This window comes from Acanthamoeba castellanii (genome assembly GCF_000313135.1).
Source record: "Acanthamoeba castellanii str. Neff unplaced genomic scaffold scf7180000084756, whole genome shotgun sequence".
Taxonomy (NCBI): Eukaryota; Discosea; order Longamoebia; family Acanthamoebidae; genus Acanthamoeba; species Acanthamoeba castellanii.
This window is the reverse complement of record NW_004457498.1, coordinates 8523-34575: the sequence shown is the minus strand read 5'-3', so window position 1 is coordinate 34575 and position 26053 is coordinate 8523. Positions and strand designations below refer to the sequence as shown.

The window sequence follows — 26053 nt, the reverse complement described above, 5'->3', positions numbered from 1 at the left end:
CTCAAGCACAACCTCTCACCTCTCACTCTCGCCAAAAGAAAGAACGAAGGCAAGGTGGTTAAAAGAACGAAAGCGAAGGAAAGATGTCGGAGATAAAGTTGGGAGGGAGCGAGGATCATCCCCAAACGGCCCAGACCAAGAAGGAGAAGAAGGAAAAGAAAGACAAGGAGAAGAAGGACAAGGAGAAAAAGAAGAAGAGAGGGGGCTCGCGCATCGAACGCCTCTCGCGCGTCGTGAAAGAAAAAGTGCAGGGCAACGCCGGTGGCAACGACTCAACGACCGACGATGAAGCCAAGGTCGACACCGAGGAAGATTTTTCGGCAGATGAGGCGCTCAACATCGACGACGAGGCGGCGGCAGGAGGAGATGGAGTGATGGAGGGCCTGTCGTCATCTGCTGGCGCGTCGCCGACCTCGGCCAGGCGGCTCACCATGGCCCAGGTGAAAGATCGAAGCCTCAGCGCCCAGGCCAAGCGAAAGCGAAGCGCGACGGACGGCGCAACGGCCGCCTCCCTCCTGGGCTCGTTCCGCCGGCCTGGAGGTGCACTCCCCCCCCCGTCACCCTTCACTTTCTATTCTTATGTTGTATTAATTCCATTATTTATGTGAATAAGTTGTAATTCAATTTTCCATTTATGGCTTTTATTATTATTTTAAAACAAATAATAACGGAAACAAAAAAGTGCTGGCCAAACACGCCTCGCGCCGGTCGCTTTTTTGTTGTCGTTGACTTCGCCACCTGGTCTCCCCCCCTCCCTCCTCGTTCCGTTGTTCTCGCGCTGAGCGACTGACGCGTGTTCTTCTTCTCTCGTCTTCTTTCTTTCGTTCTTTCTTTGTTTCTTGTGGCACACAGCGAGCAAGCTCAAGCGAAGAGAGAATGCTCCGACGGCGGACGGGGCAGCTGCGGGCCTCGAGGGCGACGAAGAGGCCGCCGCCGCCGTCGCCGTCGAGGGCGACGAACAGGACGAGGGCGCCGGCTCGGCCAAGGCCAAGAAGGACAAGAAGGACAAACAGAAGAAGGGCCACTCGTCCCGCCGCAAGAAGAAGGAGGACAAGAGCCTCCCGCTGCCGACGGCCTCGCGGCACTCGCTGTCGGTCAAGCTCAACGGCGAGGACGCGGAGGGCGATGCGGAGGGCGACGGCGAGGCGGAGCACGGCGGCGGGCAGCGGGAGGAGGGTGGCAGCGGTGATGGTGAGGCCAAGGGCAACACGGAGAAGCTGCGGAAGAATCTGACGCGCTCCGGCTCGATGGTGGAGCTCAAGAAACAGATCAATCACATCGATCGCCAGTACTGCTTTTTTCCGCACACGCACACGCACACGCACACACCACACGCACGACCGCACACACCGCACACGCACCGTGCTCACGATTGCGTGGGGTGGACAGAACACTCAACCCAAGATCAGCCAGCCGCGACTCTGTCACGCCGGCAAAGGAGACGCCTTCGCTCGAACGCTTCGTTTCGCTCAAGGTAATGGCTTCTGTTCCACCATGTGTCGTGTGCGCCTCGTGTATCGTGTATCGTGTCGCGTGTGTCGTGTGTGTCGTGTCGTGTCGTGCGGTCCACTGTACTGGCTTGAGAGCGTGTGGCCTGACGCGGGGCGCCGACAGAACATCTCTATCAACCTGTCATCGGTCTTCGGCGACGGCAGTGCGCGAGGAGGGAGCAACAGCGACAAGTCGCCCCGTCGCGTGTCGTCCACGCCGGACTCGCTGATGCAGCCGGCGTCGGCCCGCAAGATGAACCCGCTGTGGGTCCTCAACCAGAAGGCCAAGATGGTCGAAGAGGAGAAGGACAAGCGCGAGCGCGAGGAGCGGCGAAAGCGCGAGCGCGAGGTGTTGCCCGTGGGCGAGGACGTCCCCGAGAAGCAGCGACAACGCAACCGGGTGATCAACGAAATCGTCAACACCGAACGGGACTACGTCCAGGACCTCAAAATCATGCTCACCCTCTTCCGGTTCGACTTTCTCTTGTGTTTATCGTGCGTGTCGTGCGTGTCGTGCGCGTGCGGTTGTGCAGAAAACTCACATGCATGCCGGTGTACACAACAGGATGCCGCTGGACGAAGAGGGCATTCTCACCAAAGAGGAGTTGAGCACGATCTTCTCGAACCTGAGCATGCTCCTGCATGTCAACTCCGAGCTGTATGATGATATCTCCAAGAGAGTCAAGGAGACCAACGGCGAAGAGCTCGGCCAGTGCTTTGTCCTACTGGTGCGCCTCCTACTCCACCCCCCCCCCTCCCGTCCATCTGCCTTTTGTCCCCAAATTCCCTCAGTTTTAACTCCGATGCTCTTTCTCTTCGTTCTTTTGTCGCGCAGGCCGACTATTTGAAAATGTACTCCCAGTACTGCAGCAACCAAGCGGCCGCGCGTGAGGCGGTCGTGAACGCCAGCAAGACCAATCCCCGATTCCGAGCCTTCCAAGAGGTGCGTGGCGCGATCCAATATGTAATCCACCACTCGCTTGAGCCCCTGGCTGACCCGTTCATTCTTGTGCATGGAATTCAGAAAATGGCAGTGAACCCCGAGCTCAACGGCCTCACACTGCGCGACTACCTGATCAAACCGGTCCAGCGCCTCTGTAAATATCCGCTGTTGATGCGGGTACGCGATGCACTGAGTCCCGTCGTGGTCCCCTCAATCTCTCCTTTACCGCGTGAATTGACGATCGCGAGTGGTGTGAACGAGCAGGAGCTGATCAAGCACACGGATGAAGCCCATGTCGACTACCCGCATCTGCAAGAGGCCTTCGGCAAGATCGAAGCCGTCGTGACGTCGGTCAACGAGAAGAAGCAGGCCGACGAGGATCGAGAGGTCATCGCCAGGATCATCAGCCGACTCTCCAATACAGAGGTACACACGCACGCACGCAACGACACTCACCGTTGTCAGGAGACTCAAAACACGTTTTTGCGCCGGTGTTGCGTGTTGTGTCTGTCCCCTCAGAAATTCGGTGTACAGTTGATGGTGCCCGGCCGACGGCTGGTGCAGGAGGGCAAGCTGATGGAAGTTGCCAAGGATCGGTCGGAGAGCTTCCGCCGGCGGTTCTTCCTCTTCACCGATCTGCTCATCCTTGCCGAAGACAAGGACAAGCCCGGCTGTACGTATTTCTCTCTCTCTCTCTTCGTTCTTTTGAAATGATTGACGCTCTTCGCTCTTCTCCCCCCCCCGTCAGCCTCACGACGGAAGGATGCGATGTTGAAGGTGGTATCCATGATTCCCTTCGCTCAAGCCTCGCTCTTGGACCTCCCCGACAAGGGTGCGCACTCGACCCGAGACTGCTCGATGCTCTGTTCATCAAGTGTCAATCGTTTGTTTGTTGACAACATTTCGATGGTGGTTGGGGGGAGCAGGCGACCAGCACCACGTGATCGATATCGCCTACAAGAAGGACGTGACGACGTTGCGTTTCGACAGTGTAGAGGAGAAGCAGGAGTGGCTGACGAGCCTGACCGGCAAGATGCAGAAGCTGCAGAGCCTCTCGGCCCGCAGCGCCAGCTCCAGCTCGGGCCACTTCGAGGAATTGGCCTCCAGCGCCGTCCTCGAGCGGGTCAAGGCCCCGTCGCCTCCCTCCGGTCCCTCCACCTTCCCCGCCACCTCCCTCTCCCCTTGAACCCCTGCGCTCATCGATTCGGACTGAAAATTTTTGCAGTAGAAAAAGCGAAGCGACAGATCTTCATTCTTTTGGTGATGGTGACGCGGGTAGTGTGTGGTTGCTCTATCCTGCTACGAGGGGTCAGGCTGGCGGCCGTCAAAGGAGCTTATTTCTTGATGAGGGCGAAGAGGTTGAAGGAGAAGTCGAGCTCGAGGGTCTTGAGGCCGTTGTCCTTGTCGTGGTGGTAGCCTCCCTTCCTGTCCACCTCGCGCGACTCCTCCCCGAAGTGCAGGAAGCTATCGACGGCCTCCTCGATACCCTTGAAGTCCTCCTTCTTGAACGCTAAGCACACGCGCACAACACACAGTCAGCCAAACGCTGGAATGGAGAGGGCTCGGTGTGCGTACTCTGGAACTCACTCAGGTCGCCGTAGGCTTCATCTCCTACGCTGCCCCCACCACCACCCGGACGGCGTTGCTGGCCCTGGGCGAAGGCCGCGGCGACAAAGAGACACGCCAGGAGCGCGATGGCTGCAAACTTGAGGCTCATCATGACTGCAGTTGATTGATGACAGTAGTGAGCAGAGCTGGTGCTGCTTGTTGTTGGTGTTGTTGTATAAGGTAGAGACAATCAAGGGTGTGAGCCTCTTTAATAAGACCCCGCGCCAGGAGCGGTGGCAGGTGTTCCGCCCAACGACGGCCCTGTGTCTCAATGTACCAGAATGGAAAGCGGGATCACCCGTAGTCGACAAATATGTGTCAGTAATGGCTGGTGAATGCTGTTGGCCAGCTCAGAGCATGCCCCGTCCGTAGTGGCCGTCATGTGTAGTGTGAGTGTAATGGCATGTGCCGGTGGGTACCAGCACTACCACATTATACCTTCATTTCGCGCCTACAGTTTGCTTACTGGGAGAGCGGTCGAGTGCTGGTGGTGGTGACCGGCAGAGGCGAGATGCTGACGACGGGCGAAGTCATCACCACCAATGAAAACACTGTGCAAGCCTAGTGGGGAGCTTCGGACTACACAACGGGCTGCCATGCGTTCTCCAGCCCGCGCAGGGTGCAGAAAAAAACGAAGTGATGCCTCGGGCAGCAAGAGCAGTGGCGGCTATGAGGTGAGCTGGTGCGACATAAGCCATAGGCGTCACTCCCCACGCCCGTGATGCCCACTTTCATAGACGAATTACTGTAAAAGTGCTTCTTTTATTCGTCAAACTGGTCGGTGAACGAGAAAAGGAAGTTGGTGGGTGATCAGGTCACTCAGTGGAGCCTGAAAGTCTTGTCGCCAATCTTTACGAGGACGACCTTGATGTTCAGGTTGATCTCGAGCTTCTCCAGCCCGTTGTGGCCGCTGGTGGCTGCCGAGAGCTGGGAGAACGTGTCCGCACCCAGAACTGACCAGGTTTGGAGTGTGTCAGTCACTCAGCACGAGACGCGCCAAGGAAAGCCATCAGGCCGTCGGTGGGAGGACGTACTGCCATTGGCTCCGTTGATGCTGTTGAACAAGGTGGCCATGTCGTCCTCCTCCACGGTCGTGCCCCCAGTACTACCACCAGCGCCGGGTTCACCAGTAGCGCCACCAGGAGAACCGGGGCGAGAGCCACCAGCGCCGGAGCCACCAGGGCGGCGTTCGCTGTCGCCCGAGTCGGCAAGGGCTGACGCCACAAGCAGGCAGGCGAGCACGAAGAGAGCGGCGAAGGTGAAGGTCTTCATCTTGTCAGTCAGTGTTGTAGTAGGTGTGGGTGTTGTTGGGTGCAAGACTGCGTTGAGTGGGATCCTTTAAAAAGGTGGAGAAGCTGGTCGCCGTGAGCTGGGCCACATGGCCTCGGTCTCTGGTTGGTCGCTTCCATATCCTTTCTCCCATTCTTGCCGACATAACCTAATTTAGACCGCCTGCCGAGCCTTCGGAGAGGCGTCGGCTAAGTCCCGCATCACCGCAGTACTTCATCAACTGCTGAGCGACATCTCGCGGCAAATGGCAGAAGAAGAATCTCGGCGGTACCTAGCAGGCAGAATTAGCTCCTCAATGTCGAGGGGGCTCTCTTTTGAAACGACTTCCTCCTCTGTGGCTTTCCCTTCACTCAGCGGTGAATGTACAAAGTGAGCGTAAATCAGCCCCTACGAAAACGGGAGAAAAAAAGGTGGTGATGTCGTCGAGAGTTTATTGAGTCCTGATGAGGACCGCCTGCGCGCTATGAAACTCTCCGACCTTGGCACCAGCCCGACCTTCACCAAGCAAGATGCGCTTACCAAAGGTGCGGACCCACTCCACTCCGTTGCTCTTGTGGGACACAAGTAGAAGTAACACGGAACCGGTCATGCCCAGATTTGTGTGAATCGGCTGATGATTGTTGTTGCTTCCACCAGCAGTATGATAATCCAAATTTTATTGCTGAAGTCTTTGGCTGTTCCTAAAGGAAAAATGATGTACTTCTCAGGCGACTGCACGAGGGGTTCTTCTGGGCGGAAGCTGGTGGTGACTCACGCAGGCGTGAGGTTGGCCATCTTAGTAACCCTTCTTGATGAGGATGAAGAAGTTCTTCTCGAACTCAATCTTGAGGTGCTGGATGTCGATATCGATGTCGACGTCCCTGCCGCTGCCGCGGCTGTCGCCGCCACGGCTGCCCTCGCGCACCGCGTTCTTGATGCCGTTGAAGTGGTTCTGGTTGAACTCTGCAGAGAGGGAGAGAAGAAACTGGTGAGAACCTCGAACAAGTAGGAGAGCCACGGAAAGGTGTGAAACGCACCGAAGTCGGTCTCAGCGTTCTGGCCAGGTCTGTTGGCATTCTGGGCAAAGGCCGCAGCGACGAAGAAGAGGCACACGAGGAGAGCGAAGACGACGAACTTGGTGGTCTGCATGATTAGTAGTTGGTTGCTCTGGAGAAGTTGCTGCTTGCTGCTGCTGCTGTTGTTTGTTGTTGATGTTCTAATGGCTGGACATGGCCCTGATTTTATGGTCCCACACGGGATGTCGTGGCAGGTGTTCCAACCAACCACACGACCGCGTCCCACTTGCCTTTCTCTGGCATCGAGGATATGCAGCCTCTCGGATCACAGCCCCTATTGGTGATCGCTGCTCAAAAAATAAGCTTGTGTATTGGGCCTACCAAATTCCAAACAGCTTTCCGAAGTTGTTACGAAACGTTTATCGAAATGTTCGTAAAAAGAGCACAAGAGAAGAAGCTCAGCGCCGGCTGGCCACTACTGCTTGACGAGGTCGTCGTAGAGGACGTCGTACTGGTTCTCGTCCTTGTCGGTCTGCTTCTTCATGTCCTTCACTCGGATCTTCCTCTCCTTCCACTCGTCGGGAGCAATCAGCATCACCCTGTCAGCGCCCAGGCGATCGGCGTACGAGTAGGCCCACTTCAGCTTCTTGCCCTCGCCGAGCACGATCTCGACGGCGCGACCCTGAATCCGAAGGGCCATGGCGAGCTCGTTGGCGGCCGGCCTGAGCTCCTCGTTGAAGGCGAGGATGATGTCGTCGATCTTGGGGGCGAAGCTCGGGAGCAGCTTCTTGTCCTCCAGGATCTCCATAATCACGCAGTCGCCAAAGCCGAAACCGCACGAAGGGATGTCCTGTGCGTCGCGTCACGTCGCATGAGCACGATCGGCCACGCTGGATACACGTGCGTGTGTGTGTGTGTGTGTGGCGTACCTTGGCGCCGTATGTGGAGAAGAGCCTGTCGTAGCGACCGCCGCCGCAGATGGCGCGGGGAATGCCGCCAGTCCTGTCGAAGCCCTCGAACACGATGCCGGTGTAGTAGGCCAGACCACGGACCACCGAGGCATCGAACTGAATCCAGTCGGCGTAGCCATAGCTCTGGGCGAGCCAGAACAGCTTCTGGAGCTCCTTGACGGCCTCGTGTTCCTCGCCGATGAGGGCACCAAGCTCTTCGATGCTCTTCACCGAGAGGGTGTCGATCAGCCTGCTGGCCACTTCCTCCGGGACGGGAGGGTCCAAAGCGGCTACACACACACACACACACACACAACAGCGTAAGGATTGCTGTGGTGTTGGCGAGCCCAGCGGGTCTAGTGTGGTGCACACATACCAAGTTGCTGCACCACGTCGGCCCTCTCGAGCTTGTCCAGCTTGTCGACGATGATGCAGGTCTGGGCGAAGACCTCCTTGGGGATCTTGAGATCGTCGATGATCTTCTCGATCACCTTCCTGCTGGACACCTTGATGCCGATCTCCTTGGCGCTGAGTCCCACCGACTTGAAGAAGGCAACGATCGCAGCCAGCAGTTCGGCCTCGGCGGTCACCTGTCACACGAAGAGAGAGAGCGCGCTCGCTTGAACCAAGGAGGCTGGCGAGAATAATAATAATAGCGTAGGCGCCTCTCGTCTGTGATTGATGTACCTCCTTGACGCCGATGATGTCCATGTTCCACTGGTAGTGCTCCCTCCTCCTGCCCCGGGTCACGGTCTCGAATCTCCAGCACTGGGGAATGCTGAACCACTTGACCGGCACCATCAGCGCCTTGCCCTGAGGGAGGAAGCGACAGCAAGACGTGAGCTGGTGTGGTCCCTGCGGGAGACTTCCAAAACAGAGGAGGCACGAACCTTCTGGATGACGAGCCTGGCCAGAGACGGGGTCATCTCGGGGCGGAGCGACACCTTCTGGTCTCCCTTGTCGACGAAGTTGTACATCTGCTGTGTGATCTCCTCGCCAGCCTTCCTGTTGATCGGTGAAGGCCAAAAGGCGGTGAGCGCCGCTCCAGCCTACAAAACGATTCAGGGGCGCGACGGGAGGGGACGAACCTGGTGTAGAGCTCTTCGTACTCAAGCACGGGAGCATCGTACTCCTGGAATGAGAAGACACGAGCGACTTCCCTGAACTTGTCGAACAACCAGGTGCGCTTCCTCATTTCCTCTGCACCCAAATCATAATGTGAGAATGCGAAAGAAATTGGCGGGGGTATTTGAGAAGTTTGAAGGGTACCAGGAGGGAAATCGCGGACGCCTGCAATCGGCTCACTGGGAATGACGCCCGATGCCTGGATGAAAGGTGAAATGTTAGCGGGTAGAGCGAATGGAAAAAAATCAATCAGGAACCTTCTTCTTTCCGCCAGTTCTCATGGCTCTGCCTTCAGCGGGCTTCTTCTGGTTCTGCTTCTCTGACTTCGCGGCCTGCTGCGGCTTGGTCTCTTCAACCTTGATGCCCTCCATCTTGTCGTGGCTCGAGTGGTGCAATTACAAATTGGATTTGTGGTCGCCAGAAAACAGTATATTTAATTTGTCGAAAAGGAAGAGAAGGCACCCTAAGAAAAAACTCGGAAATGAACCTGGGACACTTCACCACGCCCATAAAGGCAGTGCCCTGCACCCCACAAAGGCTGCACCAGGAGTTTCTTTATTTATGAGAAGGTTTGATCATGGATCTATTAACTGATGCACCAGCAAGAATGAGGTTGGTACAACTTTGACCCTGAGAAGGCAATAGAAGGGTGGAGAATGTACATGAAGCAGGATGTGAAACAGAACAATGGAACATTTTACAGTCCACTACAGTATCAATTGAATGGAGTCTGCGCCTCACCTCTTGAATGTGGAATGGCTCTTGGGCACATTCCAGAAATAGGAAGGAAAAAAATATCGGGGAATGGAATGGAACGCTCGGAATGCCGGAGAAATGGTGGAAAATAAGGCTGGGCCACTTTCGTTGCGTTCATCATCATTGAATGATGTTTCTCACATCACACAAAATCAACGATCACCATGGATAAGACGCAGCAGCCGTACGTAATCTACATGACGAGCGCCCCGCTCACGATCGCCATCGACCCGGCGATGCAGAGCGATCCGTTCTATCGTTACAAGATGAGACAACTGCAGGTGCAGGTCATCGGAAATGGCAAGATGGTCCGCACCTCGCTCACCAATCTCGAGGATGTCTCCAAGGATCTGCATCTGCCCCCGTCCTACATCCCCAACTACCTGGCCAAGGTCATCGGTGCGCAGGCCAAGTACGATAAGAAGAAGCCTGAACGCGAGAGGGGCAGCATCTCGGGCGAGTATCCGCTCCCCGAGCTGAGCGACCATCTCGTGCGGTTCATCCGCGAGTTCGTGCTCTGCAAGAAGTGTCGCTACCCCGAGCTCACCTACAGCGGCCAGGGCAACAAGAAGGACGTCCGCATGGCCTGCCGCTCCTGCGGATGGAAGGGCCTGCTCACATCGGTCAAGGACATGAACGAGAAATTCAGACGATTCGCCATCAACAACCCCCCGCTCAAGTCCAACATCATGACTACCAACACCAAGAAGGCCCCTCCCGGCGTCACGGAGGCCATCGTCGTCAACACCGCCAAATCAACCGATTCCGATTCGGCCACCACCACATCTTCCTCTGCTTCTTCTTCGAAGAATGGCGACAAGGCTGCCTCGCCCTCGGAGACCAAGAAGAAGGCCGACGACGATTGGGCCATCGACACTTCCGAGGAGGCCGCCAAGGAGCGCATGGAGACCCTCGTGCCCGACCGCCTCAAGGCCCTCGTCGCCAACGAGAAGGCCAAGGACGAGCCCGCCGCCGAGCAGCTGCGCAAGCTGCTGGCCACCAAGCCCGCCGCCGACCAGGTCGTCAACGACGTCATCCGCCTCGTCAAGGAGAACTTCCTCGACGACCCCGCCCGCAACGCCCTCATCTTCGAGGCCGTCTTCTCCGACGTGCTCGGCGATCTCAAGAAGCTCGTCGAGCGCGTCAAGGTCGCCAAGGGCGCCCTGCAGAAGTTCATCACCTCCAACCCCGCCAGCCAGCGCGAGCTCATCGTCGCCATGGACTCGTTCGCCAACAAGCAGCCCGCCGCGGTCAGGCCCGGCATGATGAAGCTCGCGCCCTCCATCCTCAAGTTCCTCTACGACGAGGAGGTGCTCGAGGAGGAGAACATCCTCATCTGGTACGGCGGCCTCGTCAACAAGCCCACCCAGTTCGCCAAGGCCGCCGAGCCCTTCTGCAAGTGGCTCGAGGAGGCCGACGAGGAGTCCGACGGCGAGGGCGGCGAAGATGAAGACGACGAGGACGAAGAGGGTGAAGAGGAGGAGGAGGAGGAAGTCGTGCCCGAGGCCAAGCCCGTCGACACCGAGACCCTCGCCGAGATCGACGCCCTCTAAGCCTTCGTTCACACCCCCCCCCTTTCTTTTTCTCTACACCTCACCAAAGTTGTTTAGTAAACATCCACTTCCATACATCAGCGGCCCTTCTGCGCGGCCACAAAGCCGACGCGGTCCTTGATGAGGCTCAGCGGATCGTGGCCCGCGTTGTCCTTCGCGTTGGGGTTGGCCCCGGCCTGCACGAAGCGTCTGCGTTTGTTTGTGTCGTGTCGTTGGTCGTGGTGTCGGCGTGGATTGTGGGGGGGGGGACAATGGTGTCGCGATGTGAGCGGGGGGTACTTGTAGATTTCGCAGTCGGCGAAGTAGACCTCGGCGTAGTCGAGTGCCGAGATGCGGAAGGAGATGAAGTAGGTCTGGTAGGAGAAGGCGAAGCAGGCGACGTGCAGCGGCGTGTAGCCCTCGCTGTCCGTCGCGTTCACGTCCGCGCCTGCGTCGTCGTCAACAATGAACCACGAACGCGTCACATGGCGGATTCATTGAGGAGGTAAGGCGTACCTAATCGAACAAAGAAGTTGATGTGGTCGCCCCACGTGTCCTTCTGCCCCACTACAGCGAGGAAAGAGAGGGTGAGCCCAAGCCTCGAACGCTGAACGTACGCGCAGTGGCACGTCCGTACCTCTTCGCATTTCGTTCTGTGGGTCCTTGATCTCGGTCATCATCAAGTGCCCTGATGACACAGCACACGGCGGCCGGCGTTGACGAGGCGTCAAACAAACACACGAATGGGGGGGGGAGAATGGGCGGAAAGGTACCAAGCCGATTGGCCATCCCCTCGGCGTAGCTGTGAAGCGGGGTCCTGCCCCTGTTGTTCGTGGCGCTCACGTTGGCGCCTGCCAATGGTAATGATGATGGAGTGAGAACGCGGTAGCGCTGCGGAGTGGGGGCGGCGAGAGAGAAGACCAGACCTTTGGCGACGAGCGTCATGCCGATCTCCCGGTGCATCCTGAGCGCCGCCAGGTGGAGCAGGGTGTCCCCGTCCTTGGCACCACGAGAAAAAGAGAGTGTCGGTCAGTCCCCGTTGAAGAGTGACAGTGTCCTATGTGTACCTCGTTGGAGTAGTTGACGGTGAGCCCTTTGAGCATCAGCGTTTGCAAGCAGATGTCCCTGGGAACGGAGGAGCGCGTGTGAGTGGCTCGTGGATTCTGTGCGCCGCCGTGGCTATCACTCATTCGTACCGCTCCTTCTCCGTCTTCTCGTCCTCGCCCAGAAGCACACACTCTGCCGGCGTGACCTATATCACCGCCAACACCAACACCATCATCGTCGTCGTCATCGTAGTGAGCATTCCCGTTATCGTTCGTTGGCGGGAGAAGGAAGGATTGAGAGAGGGACCTTGTCCTTGGTGGTGTGGCCCTCCCTGGTCACCAGCCTACATCTGCGCTTTGGAGCATCGAAGGTGAGCGATCTCAGGAAGGTCGAGGAGCGAACACCTGCGACAAACAACAATGTTGTGTGGGGCGAGGCGCACTGTGCCATGGGGTCTGCGCCCGCTTGCAGGAGATGCTTGAGACAGAACGCGTTGGCGGCCAGGCACGCCTTGTGGAGGGCTAGTAGTAGTAGGAGTAGTGGTGGAGTGCGTCAGGAATGCACACGCTACACTTCGAGGTACAGGTGGGGCCACCTGTCACATTGTCGCCTCGGCAGAACGGGGTGCTGTTGGCGAACTCTTCTCCGCTGGTCCCGGAATTGACGTCGGCACCGTTACTGATGAAGAGCTCTGCTCGACTCGAATTAATTGAAATTTTTAAAATAAGTAATAAATAAATGATAAATAATAAAAAAGAACGAAAACGACAGGGAAAGAACGACGGAAGGTGGCAGACCTAAAATGTCGGCTTGGCCTGCCGCTGCTGCACGGTGCAGGCCGGCGTTGAGCTTCTTCGTGCTGGGCTTCTTGGTCTCAAGAAACTTGAGCACAGCGTCCTTCTCGCCCTGCACGATGGCCCCGTTCAACCTGCCACAACTTGGTCAATCGCATACTGACACAGACGGGTGGATACTTGGGTGTACCCACTTAGACTGCCCTTCGCCCATGATGCCGTCTCGCTCGCCGGTCAGGGTGGTGTCCTTGCGCGCTATTGTGGCTCAACGCAACAAACAACACTTTGTTTTCTCTTCTATTTTCTACTTTGCCTTTTTACCTTTTCCAAGGCGCACTCGCCTCTCTGTTGTTATCTGCGGTCGAACCTCAGATTGGCTGCCTTCAACGGTAAGCAGAAAGTATATTACACATGTTTACGACTTTTTTACACTGCGTGTGGGCTCAGGCCAAGACGAGCAGCGACGGCGCGACGAAGCTCCTCGCGTGTGGCCGGGTCATGCAGGAAGAAGGCCGGGGTGTGAAGTGGCTGCTGCAGAATGCCGGTCCCTTTGCCCGCCACGATGATCACCCACTTTGCCTGTAGTGACCAAGTGAGATGGGTGAGCCCACGCAACTCTGCGCGTGCGTGCGTGCGTGCGCGTGCATGCAAGAGAGGCCGAACCAAGCCCGCTGGGCTGTAGAGGATCTGGACTTGAGCGTCGTTGGCTTCCAAGTGGCCGCTCTTGGTGATCCAACAGCTGGCAATGGCGAACACCTCGCCCACTTGGTGTGCCGGCTTACTCAACGCGAGCGCGAGCGAACTCGCCATGGTATCGAAGTGTTGCAAACAAACCGCGGAGCATCTCATGCCGTTCATCTCTCCCTGTTGTACGTGGAGCGACGGTTACGGCTGTGTACGCAGCAACAGACTGGGGAGCGGGTGGCGGAAGTGGTTTTACCGGCTGATAGCTGAGGAACGTGCAAAGCGCAGGAGTGGCGTATGTGACACAGGGCTCCACCACCTCATCAAAGCAAGAGGGCTCGTGCAGCTGCATGGCCATGGTGGGTTGCCTGATGAACAAAAAGGGCGTAAGTGTTGGACCTCCTCATGCAGTAGCGGCACCCACCGACGGAAAAACGAACCTCAGATCTCGGACCACGCATCTCCTGTGGCTGAAGTCGAACTCGCTCAAGAAGGCCAGCGCTTGGTGGGCCGACCCTGACCGGGGGAAGGGGTGAAGAGGCGGGGCGGGGTGGTGGGGCACGCATTGTTCGAAGAGGTCGGGAGCTTCAGCCGTGGGCATTGGTGAGCACGAACTCCACGACTCATCCTCCTCAGGGCAGTCCGGAGAGGCGAAGCCTGACGGTTGGCTCATGAGCTCGTCGAACTGCCTCCACCGTAGCGGGCACGCCGCCTGGCTGGGGACACGCGCGGTACTGCACCGCTGGTCTTGTTGAAGCGCGTCGAGCAGCCGCGCCAGATCAGTCCCGCGGTTGGCCAAGCCTGCCAGCCTCCGGCTCATGCGCCGGTGCTCCCTGCGCACCTTCTTCAGCTCTCGGAGGATCAGCCTCATAAACCGACTCGCGGTGTCCTGGTGGTCGCCAGCCCCCAAAAAAGATCAGACACTCATTCTAACACTCAACATTTTAAAAGCCAGCACTAAAGTACGAACCCACTCCAATGTGTCCCGCTTGACATCTTGGTCGGGCTCTGGAGTGCTAGGGGCCTGGTTGGACTCTTCGTTCGATGAAGATGGTGAGTTTTGGGTCGATTCAGGTGTCTCAACCATGGAGTCTGGCCGACGAGGCGCCTTGCAAGGCCTGCCCCTCTTCTTGGGGGGCGCAACCGCGCAGGTGCTTTCCCTGCCCAGCCTGACGCAACGTTCGCATGGGAGCACTCTGTGTGTGGAGGAAGCCGCAACGTCAAGCCTCTGCGCGGAAGCTTGAGAGAGAAAGAATGAATGTACTCACCTGCTGCACGCGCTGTGCGCTTTCTGGCAGGTCAAGCACCGCGACGACACCCTCGAGCTTGGGCTAGGGCTTGGTGTAGAAAGCTGCTGCGTGTCCATGCGCGACTACTACTGAGAAAACGGAAGAGTACACCATGGAGATAGGGCCAAGGAGAGCGATCGGACATAAAGAAAAAAGGCGCGCGGGTGCAGAATTCCAGCGACCGGAGCTATGCGTCGCCAAACCTTGTTTCAACTGCAACTGGCGAAGGGTGGGTGCCTAGAGGAAAGCAGCCACTTCCAGTCGCGCCTGGAATGGCGAGTGTCAGACAACAGCGAGACGCCAACGTGAGCTTGTTGGATGGGGTGGAGCGGCGCACCTGGAAGAAGTTGAACACGGATTCGATAGCGAACCCGCTCGTGTGTTCGTGCTTGTTGGTGCCCGCGCTCACACAGTAGCAGTCGGCCTTGTTGTCGACCGGAGAATCAAGCGGCAGGTCTGCGCACCGTTTACGTTCATTCCAATCAGCACACGACGCGGCTGTCCCCCCCCCCCAAAGGTCCTTGATAACGTTGGCAAACCTGATGAAACCCAGTCAATGCAGTTGGTGGCAAGCCAATCGAAGCCTTGGCGCGTGATGCGCCGGTGCTTGAAGAAGTGAATCGAGTCGGTCAGGGCCAGTGCCCTCAATCGCTGCAACACCTGCTTCTCTGTGTATTCCCCCAAACAAGAGATGTTGGTCATCCGCGATATATACGCGTCAATTTCTGAATGTAAGCACACATGATCGTGTGGGTGAGGAGTACCTCGTTTTTCGATGAGATTGATAGTACTGACTCCGCCATACGAATGGGACACCATCAAGACGTGCTTGGCTTGCGCCTTGCTCACGAAGGTGTCCCACACGTACAGGTAGTGCGCCTCCGGGCTCTCGTTACGAGCAATCGGCACCCGCTTGCCGTTGATCGTCCCCTCGTTGAGATTAGGGTTGAGCACGATCACCGCCCATCCGGCCTCCTGCGCCTTCTTGATGTAGGGCAGCACAGAGCCGATCTATATGCATGATCATGGGTCAGCAGACACCACCACCACCACCACACGGATTGGATTCCTACCTGGAGGGAGTCGTTGAAGCAAGGCTTGCGGGCCCACTGGCCCGCTCTCACGTTTCCGGAACCTGGGGTGTATGACGAAGTGTGAGAGAGTAGAGGACGACAACGCCGGGCGTGCGCTAAGACTTGTGCGTGGAGCTGTGGGGGGGTAGATATGCACCGTGCGTGAGCAACAGGAGGACCTCTGCGGTCTCCCACTCTGGCGACATGTACAGGCAGCTGCGCGGCATCTCATAGGGCACCTGCGCGACAAAGCAGCCGCCACGTAGGTGAACGATGGAAGTGAGGTTGAGCATGCCGGCGCGCCACGGGATGTGCAAGTGGTGCGAAAAAGCAGCGTTACGTCGTGCAGGGGGATGATCTGCTCGGTGAGCTGGTACGCCTTCAGCATGGCCTCCTGAATGTGGCGCACGATCATGTCGCCCATGGCCTCGTAGTGCTTCTGGTTGATGAACTGGAACGGCGTGCCGGTCTCCAGGTGCCGCAGCTCGCCCTCGTCGTTGAAGTGGTAGCCATAGTCGGCCAACGAGGTCGGGTTCTCGGGCAGCTACACACATTTACACAAATAGAGATAAAAAGGAAATAAATGAACTAATAGATAAATAAACCAATAAATAAATGGAAGCAAATAGAATTGACAGGAACCTGAACGTCGGGCGTGGCTTTTTTGGTGTCTGTGGTGCTGCCACCTGGTGCGCCCCCTTCGCCAGCTTCGAGGCAGCAGCGCTGCAGGTAGTCGAGCGCCTCGTCGAGGGACGCGTTGTTGGTGATCAGCAGGGCGTTGGCCGCCGCCTCCTGCTCAAACCCCATCGCCACAAGCGTACCCAACAGCCCTGCGTCCACCTCCATCCTTTCTCTTGTTCTCTCTTTCACTGATATCCGCCAAAAATAATGTAATTTCTATTTGTAAATATTTTAATTTCCATTTTTGGAAAACAGAACATTTTGTTCGCTACATTCATCTGCACTGAGCACCGGCCTTGGCCTGCGTGTTCTTACGTTACTGAACGGTCAAGTGCTCGCGCAGCCGTTCCACGAAGATCTCGCCCTCCTCGATGAACGGCCAGTGCGCTGACTGGGCAAACACGACCAAGTCGCGCACACGCGGCAGGGCCGTCGTAGGCGACTCTGTCGATGTAGCAGATGAGGGAGACGAAGCCGGGGCCGAGGCGGCGGCGGTGGTTCGCAGGGCGTGGAGGTACTCTTCGACCAAGGCGCACGGCGCGAGTCTGTCCCACTTGCCGCAGGCCATCGCCACGGGCACGTCCACGGCGCGCACCTGCTCGGTGAGGTTGACCTGCCGCAGGTCGTTGAACTGGTGGGCCGCGGACTGGATGCCGCAGGGCACGAGCGTCAGCTTGTCGCCCACACCGTACTCCGAGGCCGAGAAGATGTGGTGCAGCAGCTTGAGCACGAACCCGCCCCGGCGCATGTCGCCGCCCAGCTCGGCCACCGCTCGGCGCAGCTTGAGCAGCTGCGTGGCGTTGGCCAGCGGCAGCGTCACGCCGCCGCCGGTGGCCTCGAGCTGCGATAGGAGTGCGTACTGCCGCTCGCGTCGGGCCTTGTCAAGCGCCCACTCGAGCGCCGTCGCGTGCTGCCGGCCGAAGTCGATCAGCGGCGCCACCAGGAAGACCGAGCGAACGAGCTCCGGGTGCTGCCGCGCGAATTGCATGGCCACCACGCTGCCCGAGTCGTGGGCCACCAGCGCCACTGCGCGCTGGTGGAATCGACGGCACAGATAGCTCACCAGCTCCTCGGTGTCCTGCAGAGTCGAGGCCAGGTCGATGCGGCGCTGGGGTCCGGCGGGCTCGTCCTCTTCAAAGTCGCCGAAGCGGTCCCACCTGTGCGCCCCGCAGCGTCGGCACGGGGTGCGACCGGCGCTGGCCTGGCGCTGGCCGTCTGCAGCGTTGTCGGCCGGTTCGTCGGTATCAGATGAGCCATGACGGTGATGGTGATCGTGCTCCTGCCACGCTGGGGCAGGCGAGGATGACGATGAAGAAGAGACCAAGAAGGTGGACCACTCGCAACTCTTGCCGCTGCCGTACTGATCCCAGTAGACCACGACAAAGTCCTTTTCCTGGTGTTGGTCGAAGACGCAGCAGATTAATATTGAGGAGGGTCAGGCGACGAGGGGGATAGAGAAGAGAGAGAGAGAGCAAAAAACGAACCAGTGCAGCAAAGCCAGAGCGGAAGGGCATCAGCGGAAGTCCCGGTCCCCCGTGCAACAGGAGGACGATCGGATTGGAGGCATCTTCGGCCCTTATGAGAATGCTTTGCTCCACTCCTGCTCAAGCATCCACAACACACACCACGACAGCGCACCACATAAATCTGATGGCCATGACTGCAGCACTCCAAAAATGAGAGTCTCACCTCCGAGCGTGATGGTCTCGAGCGAGGCGATGGCGCGCTGGCCCGCGATAGGCGCCGTGGCCACCGGGAAGAAGGCCCAACAAAACGCCTGCACGAGCCATAACCAACCGAGCACAGCGTTAGCGCCGATGCCACCGACGTGTACACGTCGAAGCGCGTGGATGATGTGCACATGAAACGAGAGAGCAGGCGCGTACGAATGCGGTGACGGCGGCAATGGCGAGCCCCACCATGAGGAGGATGCACATGAGAAACATGCGCGCTCCGACTGACTTGACGCTGTCCGCCAACGCGCCCCCGACCCGGGTCCCTAGGCCCTTCTTCTCGCCGCCATCTGCTTCGTTCTTTCTGGCTCGGCTGTGCCGAGATCGTGCTGTGGAAGATGAAGACGAGGAAGATCTGGGCGGGCGGCGAGAGGGAGCTCGTTGCCGGAGGCCAGCAGCCTCGGCTGCGGCGGGAATCGAGGGCGTGGGAGATGACGATGCCCCGCTCAATTCATCTTCGCCATTTGCGAGGACCTGGATTTCGTTCGCCGTTGTTGGCAAGGACGCAGTTGTCTGGTCCGCCACCTCCTTCAGCTTCTCTTGCTCTTCCACCGGCTCCATCCCAATCCAACATTCGTTTCACCTTCTTTTCTCTCCTCATTTCCTTGCTATTTCATCTTTTTCCTTGATACCCCTTTACTCCATGCATTTTCGCCGGAAATGTCAACCGCCACCCGTCGGATCGCTGGGGCACCAACAACCTTGGACAAGAGATAGCAAGGCACGGCCAAAGTCGAAAGTAACCACCTTCAACATGAGCGTACCACTTGTGATAACAGCAGTTGAGAACGAGGAGAAGCAGCGCGCCAAGGAGGAGAGCCGCAACCTACCCGAGCACATCGTAGCGGTCGATGGCTCTGAGCACAGCGAAAGGTGCACTGTTCCCCCCCCCCCGCAAACCCCAGTCCCTTTCTCTTTTCTGGACGTGCACGTTAGCCTGAGCTCACCCCGCGGTGGGTGCAGAGCGTTCGAGTGGGCGTGCGATCAGCTGCCGAAGGACCACACGCTGGTGCTGGTCCACGGTGTGCACAAGCCCGAGTTTCGCGTAGAGGCCATGCCGGACAGTGAAGGTAGCGCACAGCGCTGTGCACCACACCAACACACACACACACACCACACACCACGCCTCGCAGCCCACACGACGGAACATTATGCAATACAGGGAAGTGGATGGAGAAGCAGCGCCGCAAGGCCTTCGAGGACTACGAGTTCATGCAGAGCGCAAGGACCATGCACCGCTACGCGCGCCTGTGCCGCCAACACGAAGTGCGTCTCTCTGCTCTCTTGCCCCCCTCCCCGGGGGCGCTTAACGTTGAGCCTTGGCTCACGCTCGTGACTGCAGCGCAAGTGTGAGTGGATGACAGTTCCCTACCGTTCGGCAACTGAGTTGAGCGACAACATCTGCAGCGCGGCCCAGAGGGTATGTTGTTCCACACCACACCACTGGACGAGCACGCAACCTGAGCTAATGAGCTTCCTTTCCGTCACGCAGCGCGGCATCTCCAACATCGTCTGCGGCTCACGGGGACTCGGCACTCTCGAAAGGTGCGACGCTCGTGTGCCTCTTCTTCGCTCTCTCTGTACCTGTCGCTGACCGCCAATGCGGTGGGTGCAGGGCTCTTCTGGGCTCGACCAGCAGCGGTCTCGTGCACAACTGCCCGGCCAACGTGACCGTCGTCAGGGACTGAAGCGAGGAGAGAGAGAGAGAGAGAGGAGAGAAGGAAGAGGAAGCAGCATGAGACAGAAATAACTTTAGTCCGAAGAAGTTGTTATCTTTGACCCGAGCTGCGCTGTAGCATGTCCGCGATGCCCCCCTTCACTTGTTGCTTGTCTGCAGGAGGTCCTCGACGCCCAGGGCAATGGCGAGATGCATCGCCTGCGTCGGATCGAGGCCCGGCAGCGAAGCCACCGGCACGAAGGACGGATAACTCTGTTGGTGGTGTTGCACGCACAGGCACGGAGGACGAGGCGATGAGACATGGCTTTTTGCAACACAAACGCGTGAGTTGAGTTGGTGGCGAGGCTGCACTGTCTGAGACGTACCGCGACGAGGTGCTTGAGGGCCGGGAGGTGGTTGAGAGGGAAGCGCAGGAGGCTGGGCTCGTTTCGGTGGCCGCTCATGTGCAACTCGGCGGGATTGCGAAGCGAATGATAGAGAAGGACGCTTCCTTCATCCTCGTCTTCCTCGTCTTCATCATCAGCCCCTTCACCCTCTTCACTTTCTTCTTCCTCCACGTCAACCTTCTGTTTGCAACGGCCATTTGCCTGCTGCCCGAGAGTGTGAGGAAACATAGTCAGCGCCTTGTTTAACAACGACAACGTAAATGGTGTTTGGCTCCAAACGAGAGCTGGACCGTACCTTCTTGGGCTGGTCCTCATCGGCTTCAGAGTCCTCCTCGCTTCCGGCTTCTTCGTCCAGCAGCATGCCAGCTGCAGGATGACAGCAATGTACATTTGAATTAAACACTGGGCCAAGCTTGGATAAAGGGGCTGATGCGCGTGGGAACACGGACGAACCTTGTTCGGCATCGGGACCCTCTTCATCCTCCGCAGTGGCCACCACCAGGCGAATGTAGTTGGGCTCCGCCAGTCTGTTGTGTTCGCCAGAAATTGATCGAGTTAAGGTGAGTGTGCAACCGCGAAGGGGGCTAAACAAGAGAGGTGAGACCTGATGGAAGAGTCATCGTCCAAAACTTGCGCCTCTTGTACCTGAGGCTCCTTGCTCTGCTTCTTCTTGGTCGCCTTCTTGGTCTGCGTACCATAAGCATTCGTTAATGAGGATGATCAAGACACGACACATGACGCGCGACACGTGTGGTTACCTGGGCTTCTTCCTGGGGAGCAGCGTAGCAGAGCGATGCCGGGGGCAACCGATGGTTGACGAAGTCCAGCGACGTGATGTCCGCCGCCTTGTGGAGCAAGAGATGGCCGCTCAATCTGGACGAAGAAGAAGCAAACCAGAAAAAGAAACAATGTCAGAGCGACGAAGCCAAAACACAGCTATTTTCATCGCCTGATAGTTACCTGTGCAGAAGTGAAACCATCTTGGACTCGAATTGCTGCTGCTTGGCGGCCTGGCCCTTACTACCGCTCGAAGCCTGCATTCAAGGGCACCACGGAGACGCACCGCTTAAGGATTGGCATGACGACCGCAGTACAAAGGGAGCGAAATCGTACTTTCTTGCCCTTGCCCTTGCCCTGTGAGGCTTCGCCCTGTACCGCCTCGTTCTCGGGGGCGAAGGCGGCGCCCATGTACGTCAGGTAGTCGACCGGCAAGCCGCGCCGGAACTCCACATCCTCTTCGATGGCCTGGCGCGCGAAGACAGAGTGACCACCAATGCACCGACGCGGAATGCAGTTCAGCCACCTCCGTATTGTACGCAACACGAGTGAGTCCACCGTACCTCCTTGATGGCCAACGGCAGAGCGACAGCCAGGAAGTCGCCCCAGGTGTGGCGTTGGTAGGTGGAGATGGTAACGTGCGTAGAGGCAGATGGGCCGGTGCAGGCCTACACATAGACACCAACGTGGGGGAGCTTGGTCAGCACCCTGGACCGCAGGGTGCCCATGGGCACCTCAAGAGAGCGTAGTGCAGTGTAAGGTACCTGATGTATGGTGCCGCGCGGGAAGTAGAGCAGGTCGCCCTCCTCGAGCTCGAGCTCCATCAGCGGCTCGCCGCACTCGTCTTGGTCGAGATCCCTGCTGTACTCGCGCGGGAGCTCGTCCGAAGGCGGGGGAGAGTAGAGCTTCCACTTCTTCTTGCCCTCGAGTTGAAGGATGAACACCTCGACGTCGTCATAGTGCGGCGCTGCGCGTACGAAGCAACAACACGTGAGCGAGCGCCTGCAAGTCGGCGCACTGCCGACAGGCCAGGGGCCTTGCAACGTACCCAGACCCTGAGCGTTGGGCGGCGTCATGTAGATGTTGGCGCCCACGAGTGCGCCAAAGTACTGCTCCAGGCCTGCAATCATCCGATGCAGCACCTCCGAGTGCTGGTGGGTACCATGGAGGACAGACCAATGAAAAATCAAAAATCAACCACTGCAATCAGCGTCGACTGGCGGCGGGTCGTTGTCATTGTCATTGTACCTGCTGGGGCTGGAAGAACTGGAACGTGCTGCCCTCACGCCAGAACTTGCGCACCTCCTTGAGCGAAGCCGGACCTGGAGCAGCGTTGCACCAAACGAGTCAGAGTCAGCAAAATGGATGGCTTGATGGCAATCGCAGGTAGTGTGGTGAGCGTACTACCTTCAGGGTTGAGCATCTTCTTCTCGCCGTCTTCGTAGCGGCACACGTTGAGGTTCTTGGTGTAGAAGAGCGGGCGGTTGGACGAGAAGAGGCGCTCGAAGGTGGCGAAGGAGAACAGGTCCTTCGTCAGGCGGTTCCCATCGCCTACCTTCCTCTCCTTCCTCTTCACGAGCAGCGGCTTCTTTTCCCAGTGCTCGGCGAAGAAGCGCTGGATCGTCATGCTCGATCCCAACAACCACTGCAGACAGCTCTCGGGTGATGCGAAGAGCGTCGATGGCTCGCACGCCTCAGACTTGGATCCTCCCTGCTGCGGCTGAGCACCCTGTTTCGCGCCATTTTGCTTGGCCTGCGAACATGAAGATTAATCGCAAATTATTATGTTTAATTAAGTAAAGTAAAGAGAGTTCTAGGCGATCCTACCTGCTTGGTCGGCTGAGCTGTCACAGGAGCTGGCGCTGGAGCTGCCTGCTGGACCTCCTGGCTCCGCTGCTTCTTCCTCTGGCGCTTCTTTTGTGATTTGGTGAACCCTCCAGCCGCGGAAGCCTGTGCGGGTGCATCTTGCTTCTTCTTTTGCTCCGAAGCTTGCGACTTGGCCTCTCCGGCAACTTGTGCGATCTTCCTTTTCATCTTCGTGCCGCGAAGTGGATGAAGAAATAGAAAAAGAAAAAAATTTCATTTTCCTGGAAACAAACTTCTTCGTTTTCCCTTCTTCACTTTTTGATTTCGAAGATGGAGACGACCACGGCTGTTTATGGGGCGCTGCCCAGTGGAACCCGCCTTTTCGTCCACCCTCATCTCGCTGGTCGTTCTTCGCAACGACGAGGGCAAATTCGCCACAACGCACGAACGAGATGGGTGGTACCTCCCTGCAGGACGGTAACCCACCCTCCCACGTATCATCTTTTTTTCTTTTTGAAACCTTCCTACTATGGTGGCCTGTTGATGAGCATTGTCACATTCACTGCTGGTCTAAGGCCAGTGCTTGGTGTTTGGGGTGCAGAGTGGACGCTGGTGAGGGCTTTGAGACGGGAGCGGTCAGAGAGGCTCTGGAAGAGGCCGGTACAATTTTAGAGTGCTAAGCCCCTTGGGGTCCACTGTCCGATTGACTCTACATTTCCTGATGGTTCAGGTGTTCCCGTAACGCTGACCGGCATCCTGAGGATTCAGCACACGCCTGGCATGAAGTACGTTTATGCCAGTGAGCTTTGGGGCGGCGAACTCATTTCTTCTTCTGTGTTGCCAAACAAATAGGGGGTCTCGCTTGCGTGTCATCTATGGAGCCAAGCCCGCCGACGATACACCACTCAAGACCGTGCCTGATCACGAAATCATGGAAGCCAAATGGTGAGTGCATTGGATGGATCACATCCCCACTGTTGTGGATGTGGGCCTCACTCACTCACCACGACCGCCGCTAACCTGCAGGCTCACCGTCGAAGAGTTGAAGGGCAAGAACCTACGCTCACACGGTACTCATCCCCTTGATGGACAGCACAAAATGAAAACCAACGCTGATGGTGCATTGCTTTGTGTGTGATGGAACAGAGGTCAAGTCCATCTTCAACTGGGCGCAGTCTGGGACACGACTCTTTCCCACTTCTCTGCTCGAGTCCGAGGTACTCGGCCACGTCACACTCACCGTCATGACCTAGGCGAGCGCGGGTTGCTGACGCTCTGTGGTGCGCGGAACAGGACAGTGGCACCGTGAACCACCACAAGGTGCAGGTGAACCTTGTGGCCGCTGTTGAGGCCGTGGTTACTGATGGTCAAGGTGAACTGCGCTTGCGCTACTACTCTTCCAACCAACACCCAAGATGGGCCTAACCAACCCTTTCTGTTACCACTCCAGGCCGCTACCTGGCGGTGAAGGGAGAGAGTGGCAAGTGGAACATCCCCTCTGCGACTATGACGAGACCGCGCCAGTTCAAGCTCGCAGCAGCAGAGCTTATCAGTGCTTCTTCTTCACTTCTTCTGTCGGTGCTTGTGCGGAAATGGTGCTAACACGAATCATCATCGCTCTCAACAAAAGGCGGTATCGTGCTGGCGATGGAAGGCGTGCTCAAGGTGTACTACTTTGCTCCCAATTCCCCCAGCAACCCCAACCCCACCGGGTTCATCAAGGTACCACCTCGTCAAGTTGAAGGCTGGCCTCTGTTGTCGCCTGGCTCGTGATGACAGTTCTCTCCATTGCATTGCCAGGTGGTCTTCCTCGCCTCGGTGGCCGAGAAGTTCAAGGACTTTGACTGGAGCAGCCATGGCGGCGCCCAGTGGCTCTCCGCGCAGGAGTGGGCGGAAATGACGACCACTGGAACGCTGGAGAACGAGAACGCCGCACGCCTCGTGGCCCTCGCGCATTCCACCCCGCGTGAGCAAGTGGCGCCTGTGGGAGTCATTGCCATGGAGCTTGAGGCGCTCAAGGTTCTGTAGGAGCGAGCAAGGCAAGACATCCGGATGACCACAACTGCACCACATACTTTTTACCTCCGGCGATGCCGCCCACTTCGACGGGCTTGATCGTTTTCCTGCGAATGGTCGGAGTTAAAAGAACGAAGCGCGTGAGGTGTGTGAATGGGGGGGGGGAAGTGAATGCGCGCACTTGCTGTCGTCGACGTTGAGCTCGTTGATGATGACCTTGGCGTAGGTCTCCACATTGAATACAAAATCGTGCATCAAATTGGAAATCTCCTGCGCATCATTGGCAGACATATTCCAAATTCCCTGTAGTGCGTGTCGTGCGTCAGTGCGTGTGTCGTGTCGTGTCGTGTCGTGTCGTGTCGTGTCGTGTCGTGTCGTGTCGTGTCGTGTCGTGTCGTGTCGTGTCGTGTCGTGTCGTGTCGTACCTTATCGAGCAGGGCCTGGTACTCTTCGTTCCACTTGCGATCGAACGAGAGATGCTTCTTCTTGAGGCCCGAGCTCCTGCGCCGCATCAGCAGCTTGCGCAGGTCCCGCTTGAGCCGCCGCTCGGCCGCCGGATCCTGCTTGGGCTTGCCCTCCGTCGCCGCCCTGAAGGCCTCCAGCACCTGCGCCTCGACCTCCTCGCGCCGCTTCCGGTCCTCCTTCTCCCGCAGCGCGTCGTCCTGGGCCACCCTGCTCAGCTCAATCATGTCCTTGTCCACCCCGTGGCGCTGCAGCGTCGTGGCCTTCGCCTTGCCGTCGGCGTGGTGGCTCACGTAGTAGTGCCGGGCGTCGCTCTTGTGCGGATCGTTAAGGTGGCGCGTGCGGTGGATGAAGCTCGAACTCTTCTGCAGCATCGGCATGCGTCGACCACCCGCCGTGGCCGCTGCCGCCGGCGCCGGCGTCGCCTTGTTTGTTGCCGACATGGGCGCGAACGCCCCGGAAGTCGTCTCGCCAAGGATCAACAACCCAAGATGTAACGGTGTATGAAGCTGTTTAAAGTCGATATCTAGAAAATGATGTTGTTGAAATATGGTGGGTAGCCACGTGTGATAGACGAGCGAGAATCTCTCGTGCTCTCTTAGAAGAGGAAGGAAAGGGGAGTGGCCAGCGAGGCGGCCGACGAGGAGGTGGAGGCGGAGGCCGAGTTGTCATCAGCGTTGGCCGAGACCGAGTTGTCGCCGGCGTTGGCCGAGACTGAAAGGTCATCGAGGTCGCCCGACACGCCGAGGTCGCCCACGTTGATGTCCACGTCGTTGTCGTCGTCATTGTCGTTATTGTTGTCGTTGTTGTCGCTGTCCGTGGTGACCGAGGCCGAGTTGTCGTCAGCACTGGCCGACGCTTCGTTGTCACCGGCGTTGGCCGAGACGGAGAGGTCGTCCAGGTCGGCCGACACGCCGAGGTCGCCACGTCGATGTCCA

At 57.9% G+C, this 26053-nt stretch overlaps 14 protein-coding genes across 14 annotated transcripts; 4 read left to right on the top strand and 10 right to left on the bottom strand.

The window, feature by feature from the left end:
- Positions 1–83: 83 nt before the first annotated feature.
- On the top strand, positions 84–3619 carry ACA1_393050 (RhoGEF domain containing protein; the record flags this gene model as incomplete). The annotated part of the gene is made up of 11 exons (XM_004340654.1): positions 84–540; positions 853–1288; positions 1390–1474; positions 1615–1961; positions 2056–2218; positions 2326–2433; positions 2515–2610; positions 2698–2859; positions 2953–3106; positions 3182–3265; positions 3360–3619. The coding sequence occupies 11 exons, from the start codon at positions 84–86 to the stop codon at positions 3617–3619; spliced, it is 2352 nt and encodes a 783-aa protein (XP_004340702.1).
- A 148-nt stretch (positions 3620–3767) lies between these two features.
- On the bottom strand, positions 3768–4150 carry ACA1_393040 (uncharacterized protein; the record flags this gene model as incomplete). Its single annotated transcript, XM_004340653.1, has 2 exons — positions 3768–3943; positions 4009–4150. The coding sequence occupies 2 exons, from the start codon at positions 4148–4150 to the stop codon at positions 3768–3770; spliced, it is 318 nt and encodes a 105-aa protein (XP_004340701.1).
- Positions 4151–4860: 710 nt separating this feature from the next.
- ACA1_393030 (uncharacterized protein) lies at positions 4861–5313 on the bottom strand (the record flags this gene model as incomplete). Its single annotated transcript, XM_004340652.1, has 2 exons — positions 4861–4994; positions 5076–5313. 2 exons carry the CDS (start codon positions 5311–5313, stop codon positions 4861–4863), a joined length of 372 nt encoding a protein of 123 aa, XP_004340700.1.
- A 793-nt stretch (positions 5314–6106) lies between these two features.
- Positions 6107–6459, bottom strand: ACA1_393020 (uncharacterized protein; the record flags this gene model as incomplete). The annotated part of the gene is made up of 2 exons (XM_004340651.1): positions 6107–6273; positions 6348–6459. The coding sequence occupies 2 exons, from the start codon at positions 6457–6459 to the stop codon at positions 6107–6109; spliced, it is 279 nt and encodes a 92-aa protein (XP_004340699.1).
- Positions 6460–6801: 342 nt separating this feature from the next.
- On the bottom strand, positions 6802–8772 carry ACA1_393010 (histidine-tRNA ligase; the record flags this gene model as incomplete). The annotated part of the gene is made up of 8 exons (XM_004340650.1): positions 6802–7176; positions 7256–7566; positions 7653–7866; positions 7964–8089; positions 8167–8281; positions 8365–8476; positions 8546–8600; positions 8659–8772. The coding sequence occupies 8 exons, from the start codon at positions 8770–8772 to the stop codon at positions 6802–6804; spliced, it is 1422 nt and encodes a 473-aa protein (XP_004340698.1).
- Positions 8773–9321: 549 nt separating this feature from the next.
- On the top strand, positions 9322–10710 carry ACA1_393000 (domain found in if2b/if5 domain containing protein; the record flags this gene model as incomplete). The annotated part of the gene is made up of 1 exon (XM_004340649.1): positions 9322–10710. The coding sequence occupies one exon, from the start codon at positions 9322–9324 to the stop codon at positions 10708–10710; it is 1389 nt and encodes a 462-aa protein (XP_004340697.1).
- Positions 10711–10787: 77 nt separating this feature from the next.
- On the bottom strand, positions 10788–13340 carry ACA1_392990 (ankyrin 2,3/unc44, putative; the record flags this gene model as incomplete). The annotated part of the gene is made up of 15 exons (XM_004340648.1): positions 10788–10899; positions 10990–11137; positions 11206–11256; positions 11327–11377; positions 11463–11540; positions 11616–11688; positions 11757–11814; positions 11886–11941; positions 12043–12085; positions 12179–12257; positions 12332–12427; positions 12534–12664; positions 12725–12785; positions 12986–13109; positions 13194–13340. The coding sequence occupies 15 exons, from the start codon at positions 13338–13340 to the stop codon at positions 10788–10790; spliced, it is 1308 nt and encodes a 435-aa protein (XP_004340696.1).
- Positions 13341–14740: 1400 nt separating this feature from the next.
- On the bottom strand, positions 14741–16422 carry ACA1_392980 (uncharacterized protein; the record flags this gene model as incomplete). Its single annotated transcript, XM_004340647.1, has 8 exons — positions 14741–14770; positions 14841–14959; positions 15043–15171; positions 15268–15514; positions 15577–15638; positions 15734–15815; positions 15917–16120; positions 16219–16422. The coding sequence occupies 8 exons, from the start codon at positions 16420–16422 to the stop codon at positions 14741–14743; spliced, it is 1077 nt and encodes a 358-aa protein (XP_004340695.1).
- A 151-nt stretch (positions 16423–16573) lies between these two features.
- On the bottom strand, positions 16574–18551 carry ACA1_392970 (hydrolase, alpha/beta fold domain containing protein; the record flags this gene model as incomplete). The annotated part of the gene is made up of 4 exons (XM_004340646.1): positions 16574–17650; positions 17742–17857; positions 17947–18034; positions 18144–18551. The coding sequence occupies 4 exons, from the start codon at positions 18549–18551 to the stop codon at positions 16574–16576; spliced, it is 1689 nt and encodes a 562-aa protein (XP_004340694.1).
- A 193-nt stretch (positions 18552–18744) lies between these two features.
- Positions 18745–19678, top strand: ACA1_392960 (universal stress domain containing protein; the record flags this gene model as incomplete). The annotated part of the gene is made up of 6 exons (XM_004340645.1): positions 18745–18863; positions 18954–19060; positions 19153–19256; positions 19333–19410; positions 19483–19535; positions 19606–19678. The coding sequence occupies 6 exons, from the start codon at positions 18745–18747 to the stop codon at positions 19676–19678; spliced, it is 534 nt and encodes a 177-aa protein (XP_004340693.1).
- A 128-nt stretch (positions 19679–19806) lies between these two features.
- On the bottom strand, positions 19807–22458 carry ACA1_392950 (cupin superfamily subfamily protein; the record flags this gene model as incomplete). Its single annotated transcript, XM_004340644.1, has 14 exons — positions 19807–19920; positions 20034–20255; positions 20350–20420; positions 20508–20581; positions 20659–20741; positions 20813–20927; positions 21015–21088; positions 21168–21203; positions 21261–21299; positions 21395–21499; positions 21596–21798; positions 21880–21982; positions 22080–22153; positions 22236–22458. 14 exons carry the CDS (start codon positions 22456–22458, stop codon positions 19807–19809), a joined length of 1536 nt encoding a protein of 511 aa, XP_004340692.1.
- Positions 22459–23430: 972 nt separating this feature from the next.
- ACA1_392940 (uncharacterized protein) lies at positions 23431–24665 on the top strand (the record flags this gene model as incomplete). Its single annotated transcript, XM_004340643.1, has 7 exons — positions 23431–23582; positions 23664–23707; positions 23784–23854; positions 23931–24009; positions 24088–24189; positions 24268–24359; positions 24438–24665. 7 exons carry the CDS (start codon positions 23431–23433, stop codon positions 24663–24665), a joined length of 768 nt encoding a protein of 255 aa, XP_004340691.1.
- On the bottom strand, positions 24652–25558 carry ACA1_392930 (uncharacterized protein; the record flags this gene model as incomplete). The annotated part of the gene is made up of 3 exons (XM_004340642.1): positions 24652–24760; positions 24835–24956; positions 25079–25558. 3 exons carry the CDS (start codon positions 25556–25558, stop codon positions 24652–24654), a joined length of 711 nt encoding a protein of 236 aa, XP_004340690.1.
- Positions 25559–25628: 70 nt separating this feature from the next.
- On the bottom strand, positions 25629–25901 carry ACA1_392920 (uncharacterized protein; the record flags this gene model as incomplete). Its single annotated transcript, XM_004340641.1, has 1 exon — positions 25629–25901. The coding sequence occupies one exon, from the start codon at positions 25899–25901 to the stop codon at positions 25629–25631; it is 273 nt and encodes a 90-aa protein (XP_004340689.1).
- Positions 25902–26053: the final 152 nt, after the last annotated feature.